Source organism: Stigmatopora nigra, chromosome 1 (genome assembly GCF_051989575.1).
Source record: "Stigmatopora nigra isolate UIUO_SnigA chromosome 1, RoL_Snig_1.1, whole genome shotgun sequence".
Lineage (NCBI taxonomy): Eukaryota > Metazoa > Chordata > Actinopteri > Syngnathiformes > Syngnathidae > Stigmatopora > Stigmatopora nigra.
The window spans coordinates 6,546,925-6,562,361 of NC_135508.1; the positions used below are offsets into that span (position 1 = coordinate 6,546,925).

The window sequence follows — 15,437 nt, forward strand, 5'->3', positions numbered from 1 at the left end:
AAAAGAATTGCGTTGTAATATTAATACCTCAACAAAAAGGTATCATAGGTGTTCTTGTAATCAACATAGCTTCACAAAATCACAAAATCCGACTTTTCAAATTATTGATTAATGATCCCCAAAAACTTGTATTTACATGTTTTTTATGCGGTTATTTTTACACATTTTAGAACATCCATATTTCTGTTTGGACATGCGGAAGTTGGATGTAACTCACATTTGTTATAGAATGGGCTTTCCTCATTGAACATTAATCTATTTCTCCATCATTTCAATGTTTATTTCTTACTAGCTAATCTATTGTCACGTTTTTGGTTTTTATAATAGATATTAATTAGGCATGAACATGGGTCAATGCTGACTTTTTAGGTGCCCACTATAAAGCGGATTATATTTCAACCCTGAACCATAAACTTTGCATAAATACAATTGTGTGTTTCTGGATTTGCACACATGGACCAGATCTTTTCACACCTCTGACCAGACACTTTACGCATTGACTCTCTATTTGCACCCCCAACCCAGTGAAAACCCTTTCACCCACACAACAAGAATATGACCTTTCACACTTTACGAGGTGATTTTTTAAAAAAAGAACACGGCTTTAAAAAAAAACTGCTGTTCCTCAGAGTTCATGAAGTGTCCGCATCTAAAAATGTCATGTAGCCTGTTACTTCTTCTGCATTGCAACTCGCTTCACTCAGTGAAAAGCCCTCCAATTTCCTTCTTTTACTTTTTCCCAAATTGCTACTTCCATATTTTTACTTTTCTGTGAAATACGATAATAAGAATCCCTTTCTCCTTCTCATGATCAATATCTCTCAGAGAAAGTCAAAGAAGCTACAGTTAGGCATTTCCCATTAACTGTCATCTCCCTTTTATACGTTATGCCTCCATTTCTTGGGCATGACAAGGCTCCCACTTTGCATTCGAAAGATGATTGACATCCAAAATCATAGCCATCATCTATAATCAAATCGTGATCAACGCCCTCCGAATGGAGGCGCACTTTCAATCCTTTTGCATCTAAGGCACGGGTAGGGAACCTATGGCTCGGGAGCCATATGTGGCTCTTTTGATGGGTGTATATGGCTCTTCGCGAGACATAAAACATGTCTCCACGAGACATAATATGTCATTTTATATGACATAAAAAATACTATTTTTTTTATTATTTAATCCAGGGGTCGGGAACCTATGGCTCGGGAGCCATATGAGGCTCTTTTGATGGGTGTATATGGCTCTCTGCGAGACATAAAATATGTATCCGCGAGACAAAATATATGTCATTTTATATGACATAAAAAATACTATTTTATTATTTAATCAAGGGGTAGGGAACCTATGGCTCAGGAGACATATGTGGCTCTTTTGATGGGTGTATATGGCTCTCTGCGAGACATAAAGTATGTCTCCACGAGACATAATATGTCATTTTATATGACATAAAAATACTATTTTTTTAATGATTTAATCCAGGGGTAGAGAACCTATGGCTCGGGAGCCATATGTGGCTCTTTTGATGGGTGTATATGGCTCTCCGCAAACCTGTGTGGTAAAATATGGGAACCGCTGGTGAGAGACCTAAGTCACCCCGGCACTGTGGCGCCGAAACTATCTCTAGCGCCTTTTTAAATCATAATTTCTCTTCATTAGACTCTTCTACATGCATACTCTCACTGATACTCATTGATTAGCAACAGTGAAATCATGTTCTCGAAAGAATCCCGACTTTTATTTTTACTTTCAAAGTGGTGAAATGAATAATAAATGCTCACATTTTCATGTATTTTTGCTTTTAAATTCTAAGAATGGCTCTCAAGGAATAATATTTGAAAATATCAATAGTTTATGGCTCTCTTCGTCAAAAAAGTTCCCGACTCCCGATCTAAGGAAACTTAATGTTATGTCATCAGTTTCTGCTTTTGTAAAAACCGACTTTATTCCTTCAAAACAGGTGGTTGACGACATGGGCAACATCAAGTTTGCTCTGGACACAAGCCCGGAAACCCCTGGCAACAGCTGGCTCAAATATGTCCGCTCCGCCCCTTCGTTTGAGGAGCAGAATCTCGCCGCCTGCCACCTCACTGGAGACCAGGTGAGTGTCCCGCTTAGATTTGGACTCAATACATAAGAGACACATTGTGTTGTCTTTATCCCACAATGGTGAATACTGCTTTCCTTTCCTGTTTCCCATCCACCAAAAGTGATTAGTGGGTTCCTACCGTATTTGTATTGTGTTTATCATCATGGCTTGAAAATATGTTGGCTGGTAATGACCAAGGAATGACTCTATTGTGTGGTTGTCACTGGGCTGGTTGCCAGAGCTATTAGGAAGTCACCCACGTAACAAAAACTGAAACACTCATCAGACTCCTAAAACAAACAAAAAAGTACAAAGAATGTGTTCAATTGCCGTTGAACCTTCCCCTTTCTGGCAGATATTTGGAAATATATACGTAATTGTGAACCAATCTCTTTGGAGGAAATGTATTAGTCAGGTATGTGAGGACCTCCCATTAGCTATCTTGTTTTCTTAGGAAAAATTCATGTTTTAGGGTTTTTTCTTTAGATAATGTTAATTTTCTTTGTTGATGTAGCTTGTTTAGGTGTGATCATGTAGTTTAACATTTAATGGCCCATCAGAACAAAAAGTCTGTACAGTATATTTTCACATATAATCTTTCATAGATATGTATTATGTTTATATGATGTGTCCATTTTTATCAGAGCCACCTGATGGTGGGCTGGTTCGCAGGCCGCTTTAATGTCAACTTGATTTCATGTGGGCCGGACCATTTTAGATATAATATTTATTTTTTTTATGTATAAGTGGATTAAAAGAACTGGAATAAGAGCCTGGAATATTCAGTTTTTTATATATCAAAAATAATATTTATTTTAGCTTTTTTTGATATTTTTAGATTATACAAAATGATTTTTGGACTAAAAACTGGAAAAAAATGATTAAAAATTTAGATTTATTTAAAAGGGGAAAAGTCAGGAAATTTAATATACATCTATACTCTTGATTTTAATTTGATCCTAAAACGGAAAGTTTACTTTCCTGGGCCACACAAAATGATGCGGCGGGCCAGATTTGGCCCCCGGGCCGCCACTTTGACACCTATGCTGTAGTGTTTACTCACCTGAGTTCAGTGCAGACACATCTGATGGGCAGCATTAATATATATATATATGGAATTTTTAAAATATTTCAGAAGAACGTGGAATAAGCACTTTTTAACAAATAGTTGCAAAAACTAAAGTTGATTCATGGAGCCGAAATAAAAGTGAAACTTGCCCTTAAATGGCCTTAAGATGACATGACATGCAACATGACAGTTGTACGACAGGAGACAAATACTCCCATATGAACTCGCCTATGTTTCCACATTACTTTCTACTTGTATCCTTATTCGTACACCCTCCCTTTCTTGTCGGGTTCTCCCCGTCTTTCGCCGCCCTTTTGTCTCTTTCTCAGTCCTCCAGTCTTGACCTGTCACCTGTCACTCTTACACACTGAGGGGACGGGCCACTGTGTCCATTTAAAGCTTCAGACATTATGAAAGAAAATGGGAGGCCGGCTTGGAGGAAGTTAGAAAGAACGCAAGGGGGCCTCAAAGATTGACAAGCACCAATTGGCTGGCGACACCAACCTGCCTAATCCTTTTAAGATTTTCACGTTAGTGCCCCCCCCCCTCCACCCCCACCACTGCCGCACAATGTCAAATTGAAAGAATCAGCGCACCATCGAAAATTGTGCGGAATTACTGGACCCAGTATAAAGGTCACGTGGTTTTCTTGCCTTTTTGATGCATTTTGCAGTTTTTACATGGCAAATGGCTTTGCTTTTGTTTTCCCGGCCACTGATTCGTCACAGTTATGAGCCCATCATTTATTTATATACATAAGACGAAGCCACTCAGTGCTAAAATGTCTTTTTTCCGCAATACATTCAGCGATTTCCTTTTGCTGGTTCTTTTACATGCACAATGCATGACTTTATGGAAATGTGTTCATACTGCAGAACCAAATGCAGGCCTTCAAAGTAAAGGGGGAAAAAATGTCTGTTTATTTTCTTCTTAGTCATGTTGTAGGATGAACATGAATGCATTTTTGTTGGCAGACATTTTTTAGGGGATCATGTTTCAATTTGGCAAATATTTCTAAATATTGTTGCTGGGGAAAAAAACAGATGATTTCCTACTTCTGGTGTTTTCATTCAGTATTTGCTGAGAGTAGTGCAACATGTTGTTGCATGTTAGGGTTCATTTGAAGGTGAACTTGGTCCATTTTGACTTGTCGTTTGAACTTGGGAGTCTGGTAAACCTTGTTTAGATAGATTCATCAATACAAATACACACTGCAGTGTACCTGTAATACTACATATAGGTTTACTGTGGGCCTTGATCTGGCATTACAGTTTTATTTTTTGACAGAGATGAGGTCAGGATCGGTCAAAGTTTTTTGGCCCAATTATTTTTTAAAAAGCACACACAGATGAGTTCTACAACCACACAGTTTTCTTTCTTTCACATCATTTTCTATCTTTTTCTTGGACTGATAATTTATAAGGCCCTCAATGTACTTAATGGCTGCAATTCAAGTCCATTTTGACTAGGATCAGTGCGTAATTTAAACCCTGGGAAATGCATAAATTAATGAAAACTTTGTGTTACCGAGGGCCATAAACAGTGTATTTCAGTTTTTAGAGATTCTGATGTTATTATTAATTTTGTCCATGTTAAATATTACAATTCATCCTAAAATAATAGACACGAATAGGGTATAATAGAACAATTGAGACATCTCATTTTAAGTCATTTAGGCCACACTTGTATACAAAATGTTAATATTGTGGTCTACATGAACCAAAATGTATACATTTCAACATTTTCTTTTTATAAGGTTCCAATTTGTAATGACCAAAAATTGTCACTTGCTCTATGAAATGATAAACCGATGTTATTTTCCAAATGATAAAATTCAAAAACCTGGTAAAATGTGCATCTAAAAAAGTGACATCGTTTTTTTTGGGGTGGGTTTGTAGTTTAATTTTTTGAGAGAAGTGGTCGTCATATAATTGATTTAAAATCCTACCCCCTAATTTTTTTAACCTTACAAAAAAAGCCATTTCCATTTCATTTGTTAAACAATTACAGAACAAAATGTAAATACCCATTCATAGTCTTAAACACATTTTTTTAGTCATTTCTCCTGACCACCAATTTTAGCTAGAAAATCCATCGATTATTGAAAATCCCTTTTATACAAATTAACACGCGTGTGTGTGTGTCTCATGTCGTCGGTGTGAATCCGTGCGCCCACCCGGTTGTAACTGATCGCATGAAGGAGGGTCACCAGGGTTTTGCTTTTATCCATTACCGGCATCAATATTAAATATGTGCAGCAGTTGATGGAGGTTGGGGTGGGCGGTAGTGGGGTGACGAGTGGGGGTCCTTCGTGCTTTCGGCTGCAGATAAGATGAGGAGGAGTGGCCGGCCGGGGGACCACAGAAGGAGAGAGTGAGAGAGAGTGAGAGAGAGAGAGTAGGAGAGAGAGAGAGCGGAGAAACCTTGCAAGGAACGAGAAACAGAGAGAGAGAGAGCGACTCATCTTCATCATCATCTTTAAGGGATACTCTTTGACTAGATAGATAAAAGTCAGTTAGTGGACAACATTTAGTGCGTCATCAGTTGTGCGCAAGATTTTGTGGCCGTTTGGCCGAGTTCGACACCCGGCCGGCCGTCTGCGTTCGGCTTCATCGGTTCCATCGTCTACATCGGTCCTGTTCCTGGCCGGTAGTCCGAGTTTTGCCGAAGCGAGTGTAGTAGTACTATGGGTTGTGTGGCCAATTCCGCCGGGACCCAAATGCTCGTGCAACTGGAGGCTCTTCGTACTGCCGCGCAACTTTCTCAACTACTCAGACTTACGGAGAAAAGAAAGGTCAGGTTTTTTTTATATTTGTGTGTGGGCGCACACAAAAATCAATATAGATCATAATAATTACAAGGATTTTTTGTCGTGTCAGCTCGGTTATACTATACGAGTCGTGGAAGTTTACTTTATACGTGCGCGAGTGTGTGGTTGGATTCGTTAGATTGGTTTGGTGTTGACAAGAGAGCCCCCTTGTGGTAGTATTTGGCATGGCAAGCTTTTTGGAAGTGCGCGGAGGTCTTTTTTAAAGTCATTAAATGGGAGGAAATTTGTGTACTTGATGATGAGGACGTACATGTGTTAGCAATTTTATATTTAATATGTGCATGGAGTGAGTTTTGTTTTTGTTTTGGGGATTTTAGAAAGGGATTTTTAGATTAGAAACAGATTTTAGCCGTTTGAAATTAATTATCCAGGCATCATTAATTGTCAAATATTGATATTTTTAGTGTCTGTTGCAATTTAAAACAATTGCATTGATAAGGTGTATAGCTGAAATTAAAAAGAAATTGTTCATTTGTTGTATTTTAACAATGCTCCAATAAATTAGTACGCTATACTATGTGCGTTTCAGTCAATTGTATATTTATTTAATTGTTTATCAATTGTTTTTGTCGAATTATCGAAGAAATAATTGACCTTTTTTGTACAGTAGTCATCTGGGAAATCATTTTATTCTGAGTCTGAGCATTAGGCCTTTTTGTAAAAAAGGAAAAATGTTCATAATTATATGAGGTCATTTCTAAATATTTTGAACTAATGTTATTGTTCTTTCTTTCCGTAGATTTATTACAAAGCAGTACGGGATATTGATGCAGGGGAGGAGCTTTTAGTTTATATGAAGGACGGCATTTTCCCGGAGGGCTCCATGGCACCTAACTTGCAAGGTAAGAAGACTAATGCGCTTCATTAGTGCACATTTTAACCAAAACTGCAGCCTGCACTATACGTGGTAAAGACTATGCCTATTGTTAATCAATAAATGTGAATTATTTCACTTGTATTAAAAAAGAAACTGAAAAAAAACTCAATGCAATTATACAATGTAATAAAAACACACAGACGACGTATCATTTAAAATCCACCTGCCATTAACAATTTTAACAGATTTATTTAAGTCTACAAAATACAAATGATTTGCTGAAAGTTCACGTTTTATTATCTTTCCAGTCTTGGGCTTTAAAATTGTCTACCAAATTTAAAGGAATCAACAGAAATCAAACACTTGTCATAAATATATTCATATTTTAGTACTGCTTTATACTTTATTTTGCAAATAAATAGATTCTGTATTGTCAGAATGTAAATTCAGCTTTAGGCATAAAAAAAAAATTCTGGAAAGCAAATCTTGCTTCTTTTTTGTTTGCTTATTTGCCTTTTTTGGCAGGTAAATTATTTTCTTCATTTGCTTTGAATGATTTAGCATGACAAAAAAATCCAAGTATTGGAAATTTGATATGCAGTGTTTCTCTATGAATGTAAAAAAAAAACATATTTCAGGTAAAACCTGCATGCGTGGTGATTGATTGTAAAACACTGTCAGATGCATGTGTGCGTGTTTAATTCCTCCAGTGACAAAGGGAGATAAAACAAGTAAAATAACAGTATAACAGAGTTGGAAAAGAGATTGAAATTAATGTTATACTAATAATTTTGTGTAATATCACCTACTAAAGGTTCTATTTCAGTAATTAAATTAAAAAGATGAATTTGACATATTAAATGGATGAATGACATGCAAACCAGTACATTTCCAACTGGATTACATTTCTTTCACTAATTATTTAGGGTAAATTGTCAAAAATCAAACAACTTTAACTTGCTATTCCAATTTTTGGAGCATAGTACTGTAATTGTTTTACTTTTAGCTCAATGCATTCTCATAGCTGACTTTATCGGAGCAGGAATTCAGTGTAAAAGAACACGAGGAGTCCCTTGTGACATCACCCATGCTCCCAGATTAGCTGCTAAACTGCACATAATCGTGTTTCCAATCATCTCCCAGAGAGTCATTAGCCTCCCCTTTTCAAAAAGCCACCACTACCACCACGGCCGAGATGCGCAACAAAAAACACACTTTAAGAATTTCAATGCACACTCAAGTCGCTTTTAAAGCACTTATTAACTTTAAGGAAAGCATTCCAAATTTCGAGTCATACTCTCCTGCTTAAATTACAGCAAAGTGGCAGGGAGAAACAAACAAGTACCGTATTTTCACGACTATAAGGCACACTTAAAAGTCTTAAATTTTCTCCAAAATAGACAGTGCACCTTGTAATCCAGTGCGCCTTATATATGGAAAAAACAGAAAACCAAAAACGAAAAACCACCACTGTCGGATATTTATAAAACACAAATGCCTGAACTGAAACAATACTGTTAAATATGCATATGCATCATAGTTTACAACATCTTCCATCATATAGCAACCCCCCCCTCCCCCACTGCAAGATTTTATACAAAAAAATCCAAAACACCAACAATGGCTGTCTCTATAAGTGACTGTAAAGTAGTGAGTGCTTCATACCTGGAAGTTAATAGCAATTACCGTATTTTCACGACTATAAGGCACACTTAAAAGTCTTACATTTTCTCCAAAATAGACAGTGCGCCTTATAATACAGTGCGCCTTATAATACAGTGCGCCTTATATATGGAAAAAATGTCATTCATTGAGGGTGCGCCTTATAATGGGGTGCGCCTTACAGTCGTAAAAATACGGTATGAGTAAAGCACACATTGTACTGAATGTGTATGTGTACTCTAGTGTACTATTTGGTATAGTAGTGTTAAATCCCAGTGTAATGGCCCATTGACTAGCAAGTCATTTATCCACCTCATCAAGGCTGGAAACATGCATCTTTCTACACTAATGCTCTTTTAATGTGTCCAACACGGTCCATCTGGATAAACGGTCACAGAAGAATATGGGGTCTTCCAGGCATTGTATAAGTCAATGCTGATAAACCCAATGAAATGATGGATGGGTGTGTATGTTTTTGGGATGCCAGGTGTGTGCTTATGGCGCCACTGTGGCTCTGCTCACCTCTGTTTCTTCAGCCTTTTCTTTTCTTTTTTTTTTTTTCTTCATTGGCATGCACAAAGACTCACTGCTGGGTTTCCGTCCCCTGAGATGTTGAACTTGGACTCGAGCTCAGGAACTTACTATTGAAAGGACTGGCTAGAGTTTTTATGTGTTTGACCTCGTTGGCGAGGGGTATTGTGAAGGTTATCATGGTGGTTGGTTAGGGGCAGACTTGTCCTTATTGTTTCCCGTTTGCTCAAGCGCCCCCTCCCTGAAACACTTTACCTAACATGCAATTAAAAGTGTTAATGAAGGCAATGTATCACAGCTAATTGATTTCCATTTTATGCAATTGTCAATTGCATGGTTGTTGGTTTTACCACTTAAATGGGAGCCAATTGAGCTGTAACTAACCCAGAAAGAGGCAATTGCTGGTAATAGATTTTAATGGATTAAATCAAACGTTTTTGACGAAGAGAGCCATAAACAATTGATATTTTCAAACGTTATTCCGTGAGAGGCATACTTGGAATTTAAAAGTAAAAATACATGAAAATGTGAGCAATTTTTCTTCATTTCACCACTTTGAAATGTAAAAAAAGTCTGAATTCTTTTGAGAACATTATTTCACTGTGGCTAATCAATGAGTATCAATGAGAGTATGCATGCAGAAGAGTCTAATGAAGAAAAATGCTGATTTAAAAAGGTGTTAGAGATAGTTTTGGCGCCACAGTGCCAGCGTGACGCTCCCATTGGTGCGTTCGGGACTTAGGTTTATCACCCGTGGTTCTCATATTTTACCACACCGGTTCGCGGACAGCCATATACACCCATCAAAAGAGCCACATATGGCTCCTGAGCCATAGGTTCCCTACCCCTGGATTAAATAATAAAAAGAATATCATTTTTTATGTCATATAAATTGACATATTATGTCTCGTGTATACATATTTTATGTCTCGGGAAGAGCCATATACACACATCAAAAGAGCCACATATGGCTCCCGAGCCATAGGTTCCCTACCCCTGGATTAAATAATAAAAAGAATATCATTTTTTATGTCATATAAATTGACATATGTCTCGTGTATACATATTTTATGTCTCGGGAAGAGCCATATACACCCATCAAAAGAGCCACATATGGCTCCCGAGCCGTAGGTTCCCTACCCCTTGATTAAATAATAAAAAAATAGTAATTAAAAAATACATAGAAAAATAGGTACACAGAACTAAGACCACGATTAATAATCGGATATATCATTAATTGTATCTATTGTATTGTATATCTATCAACAATTACTCGACGCCTTTGTCCATACAAGGAGATGAAATGATCCATTTATGCAATATATGCTTAGTTTATCAGTATGAACATTAACCTAAGCATCAGGAAATGTGTTGAGTCAAAGTCCATTTCGAAAAGCAACAGCAAAGACATTTGATTAAGTGACTGGATTCATAAAGCTTTGGTTGTCATGGTGACTTGATAGCTTGTGTCTTATGTTTTAGATGAGCAGATGTACCGCTGTGAAGACTGTGACGAACTATTCTCCTCAACACTTGAGTTGCGGCGACACCAGAAATATTCTTGTTCCAGTGCGGGCTCCATCTTTGATACCTTGAGAGAAGACTTCAAACAAGAGCGGGAAGACAGCGACGAAACCGTCCACGAGTGTAAAGACTGTGAGAAAATCTTCCCAAATGAATACAGGTGAACACAATTGTGATAGCAACAGAATGTTTACTTCAGGTACTAAAAAAATGCAGTTTAGTTCATTACTTGTTCTTTCCACATAAAGTTTGGGCCAACACATGATAGTCCATACAGAGGAGAGGGAATACAAATGTGACCAGTGTCCTAAAGCTTTCAACTGGAAGTCCAACCTCATTCGTCACCAGATGTCACATGACAGCGGCAAGCGCTTTGAGTGTGAAAATTGTGATAAGGTACAGCATACCCGGCACGTAAGTGGTGCACTGGACACACTGGCTTTGCCTGATCAAATATTTTACCCGTTTTAGTACTTTATTGGTAATACCTGGAGAACTGTAAAAACAGATATCTCAGTTATTTCTTTAGTTTTGGCAAAATATGATGCAAAAATGGTTCATTGAAATACATGCTGATTATTGAATCCATTTGTGTCATGGCAGGTCTTCACAGATCCCAGCAATCTACAGCGTCACATCCGTTCACAACATGTGGGGGCTCGAGCTCACACTTGTCCAGAGTGTGGCAAGACATTTGCCACCTCATCAGGTCTCAAACAACATAAGCACATCCACAGCAGTGTCAAACCTTTTATTTGTAAGTGAGAGTCCTGCATGTTTTTTTTGTTTTAAGCCCATGTAATTGATTCATTTTGGTACTTTTTCGGAAGTCAGATTTTGTTTGCAACCTTTTCTTACATCCAAAGTTTTTACAAGTTTTCACATATGGCCTCAAAAAAAAACATTTTGAGGAATATTTTTCATGATTCCCAACTTATTGTAGTGTCCACTTCCTAAAGTTTTCACATGTCCTCAAAAAGACATATTTTGAGGCATATTTTTCATGATTACCAGCTTTTTGTAGTGTCCAGTTCCTAAAATTTTCACATATGTCCTCAAAAATACATATTTTGAAGGATATTTTTCTTGATTCCCACTTTATTGTAGTGTCCACTTCCTAAAGTTTTCACCTATGTCCTCAAAAAGACATATTTTGAGGGATATTTTTCATGATTACCAGCTTATTGTAGTGTCCACTTCCTAAAGTTTTCACATATGTCCTCAAAAAGACATATTTTGAGGGATATTTTTCATCATTCCCAGTTTATTGTAGTATCCACTTCCTATTGACCGTTATTTCTTAATTTCCATTGTTTCTATATGTTGTAGTTGATTTGGTTTACACAGTTAGAGACAGTGTTAAAAAGGGTTTAACCAGGCCCTGATGGGCTGCATCTTCCTCTACCCCTAGGTGAGGTGTGCCACAAATCCTACACGCAGTTCTCCAACCTCTGCCGCCACAAGCGTATGCACGCAGACTGCCGCACTCAAATTAAGTGTAAGGACTGTGGCCAGTTGTTCAGCACTACCTCCTCCCTAAACAAGCACCGTCGCTTCTGCGAGGGCAAAAACCATTATGGCTCACCAACAGGAATGTTCAATCCCGGTATTCCCATGAGCTCCAGTCCTATTTTAGCCAAGGCCAAGTCCCACCACCCCCACCTAAGTGGTTTGAATCAGTCAGCTTTAGGCTTCACTGACTACTTTCCTTCCAGACCTCACCCTCATGCCGGCTTGCCCTTCTCTTCAGGACCCCACGGTTTCCCATCCCTCCCACATGGTTTCCCCAGTATGTTTCCTCCATCATTGTATCCACGGCCGCCATTATTGCCGCCTAGTTCCATGATGAAAACCTCCCTTGGCAACAGTACTCAAGAGGCACATAAACTACCACAAAGTCCTCCAGATGCCCCTCCAGTGTCTTTAGTTAGCTCCACAAACAGTAATGGAGGGAACCGTTTAAGTCTCACTGAGGACAAAGATAGCGAAAGTAAACTGACGCTGTCCTCTGGTGGAGAGACTAAAACCAAATCCAAGATGGGAGACATGTCAGATGGCAGTGACTTAGAAGATGTTAACACGACAAGCGGGACTGATTTGGACACCACAACTGGTACGGCTTCAGGTGATGGTTCTGATCTGGAGAGCGACGGAGATAGTGAACGTGAGCACAATGGCAAACGAAGAAAGCCATCCGTGGCACTTTCCAGCCAAGATGGTTCCCAGTTAGAAGACACAAACCGTGCAGTGATGCCAGCGGTGTCTAATTCTGGCAATCTCTCAATGGATCGTCCCTTTTTCTCGTCTGTGCCCATGCAGCACTCTTTCTTCCCTCCACCTGATGAGCAAGCACTCCCACCGACCACCACGAATGCTAATGCAGCCACCACTGATTCCATTAAAGCCATTGCTTCAATTGCTGAGAAATATTTCGGTCCTGGTTTGATAGGTCTTCACCAGGAAAAGAAGATGGGTCCACTCCCTTACCACTCCATGTTTCCCTTTCAGTTCCTACCCAATTTCCACAACTCCTTGTACCCCTTTAGCACTGATCGGGGTGCTCTCAACTCTGGCCTGTTCTTCAAAGGCGAGCCTAAATCGCCTCGTGATCATCTCCATAAGATGGTGTCTGGCGCACTTGGAGCACCTGTACCTAGTGGAGAATCGCCATTTGATCTTAGTACGAAACCTAAGGAGACCAAGCTATCGCCTACAACTCCAACTAACCCTTCGAATCTAAATCTTAATTCTGGCGATGCTAGGGGCTCTTCTGTTATCTCTAGCGGTGAAGAACAACCATTAGACCTTAGTATCAATAACAGAAACCGAGGTGGTCACAATGGTACAACATCTGAAGCTCAGAATCAAAAGAACCACATTTATGGAGTTGTAAAAGGCATTTCCATCAAGGATGAAACAGCCAACTTTTCAATTCCTCACACCCAGTCACTGCATCAATCCCCCATTGGCTCGCACCAACATCCACAGCCACAGCCACACCAACCACCTCCTCTACACTACGCCAAACCCTCGGCCTTCTTTATGGACCCAATATACAGGTATTTCTGTTCCAGTTGGACCGCAAAGTTTTATCTACAAATATTAGTATATTAATGGTCAAGATGTTTCAGATGATCCTAGACCTTGGTATGTAACCCGCTCCCTTGTTGTTGGTCCAGCAGGGTGGAGAAAAGGAAGCTACTTGACCCTGTCGGAGCGCTGAAGGAGAAGTTCCTCAGGCCTTCACCACAGCTCTTCCACCCACAGGTAAACCCATTTTAAACAGACATAGTATACTTGTGCCAAGGTAAATAAAAAAGGGGTAAATACTAGCACAGATGCTACAGTGCTGACTACAAAAACAATGTACCGTATTTTCACGACTATAAGGCGCACTTAAAACTCTTAAATTTTCTCCAAAATAGACAGTGTGCCTTATAATCCAGTGCGCCTTATATATGGAAAAAACAGAAAACCAAAAACGAAAAACCACCACTGTCGGATATTAAAAAAAACACAAACGCCTGAACTGAAACAATACTGTTAAATATGCAGATGCCATCTTAGTTTACAAAATCTTCCATCATATAGCTTCTCCCCGACTGCAAGATTTTATACAAAACAATCCAAAACATCAACAATGGCTGGCTCTAGAGGTGACTGTGTAGTGCAGTGCTTCATACCTGGAAGTCAATAGCAAATACCCTATTTTCACGACTACAAGGCGCACTTAAGTCTTAAATTTTCTCCAAAATAGACAGTGCGCCTTATAATACAGTACGCCTTATAATACAGTGCGCCTTATAATACAGTGCACCTTATAATACTGGGCGCCTTATAATACAGTGCGCCTTATATATGGAAAAAATGTCATTCATTGAGGGTGCGCCTTATAATGCGGTGCGCCTTATAGTCGTGAAAATACGGTAGTCAATGTCTTTTATGTCGCACAAACAAGTAGATGATGTGAATGTCTTTTTCTTTACCCTCCCACGCTGCTACCACCTGAATTGATAGGCCTCAATGCCTCATAATTCGATTGTTGATGTTCTGTTCTCAAGGGTTGCAGGACTTCTTCCTTTGTTTATTGAATGGCGCCTGTGTACTTCATCATTTTTACCCTTTTCAGAAGACACTGTGTGTTATTGCAGCTTACTCACATTGTTCGACTGTCCCCAGACCCTCGCTGTCGCTTCAAATCTTGATTGCAAAGAATGATAGTATTAATAAAACATTTATTTTAAATGAATAGTAAGCATTTGAATGGTAGCCTCGCTAATCTTAGCCATTGCATTGTTTCATGTACTGGGAGCCTACCAGGCCAGCTCATACCTCAACTACTTCGAAGTTTCTCTTTTTTTCTGTGGAGTGGACTGGCTCGCTAGATAATAGCACCGTGTCCATCAAGGACATCCTGTGTTTGTGTCCTAGAGAATGAGAGGCTCTTGTTGGGGAAACTGCTTAGAATCTGACCTGCAAATCTTTGTCCCCTCTCAACTGGGACTTTGCAATACACAAAATTGGAATAATTTAGGTACAGATGGATTTAGACTTTTGTATTTTGTCACGCACTGCATCTTAACTCCACAGTGTTAGGAGTTGTAGTTGTTTGGTAGTTTCACCAACTTCTGGTATACTGGATGACTCTGCGAATATTTCAGAATGATATCAATCTGCCAACCATATCCGGAAAATTACCTCAATCCCTGCCATCGACTAGAATCACGTCCATTTAAATTGGGTACATTGATGCACGTCCAATCCAATTAAACAGAATACTTTAGGATCTTTCAACATCAATGGGAGTTACAGGGCCAATATGAGGTGTTAGTGTTAATCATGGGGTTCATGGATTCATGTTCTATCTAGGTCAGATATGGGCAAATCATGGCCCGCAGGCAACATACGGCCCGCTAGG

The 15,437-nt window shown here is 39.0% G+C and overlaps 1 protein-coding gene across 5 annotated transcripts in view; it reads left to right on the forward strand.

Moving 5' to 3' along the window:
- Positions 1 to 15,437, forward strand: part of prdm16 (PR domain containing 16) — a 172,714-nt gene that overhangs the window by 143,906 nt on the left and 13,371 nt on the right. For 2 of the 5 annotated variants that reach the window (XM_077719034.1, XM_077719051.1), the window contains exons 4-10: positions 1,958 to 2,098; positions 6,725 to 6,827; positions 10,478 to 10,679; positions 10,768 to 10,915; positions 11,123 to 11,276; positions 11,931 to 13,578; positions 13,699 to 13,786. In XM_077719034.1, coding sequence (XP_077575160.1) covers positions 1,958 to 2,098; positions 6,725 to 6,827; positions 10,478 to 10,679; positions 10,768 to 10,915; positions 11,123 to 11,276; positions 11,931 to 13,578; positions 13,699 to 13,786 — 2,484 coding nt within the window. Of the gene's footprint in view, positions 1 to 1,957; positions 2,099 to 6,724; positions 6,828 to 10,477; positions 10,680 to 10,767; positions 10,934 to 11,122; positions 11,277 to 11,897; positions 13,579 to 13,698; positions 13,787 to 15,437 lie in introns of all 5 variants that reach the window. The other 3 variants (XM_077719043.1, XM_077719025.1, XM_077719059.1) reach the window with 3 other exon arrangements.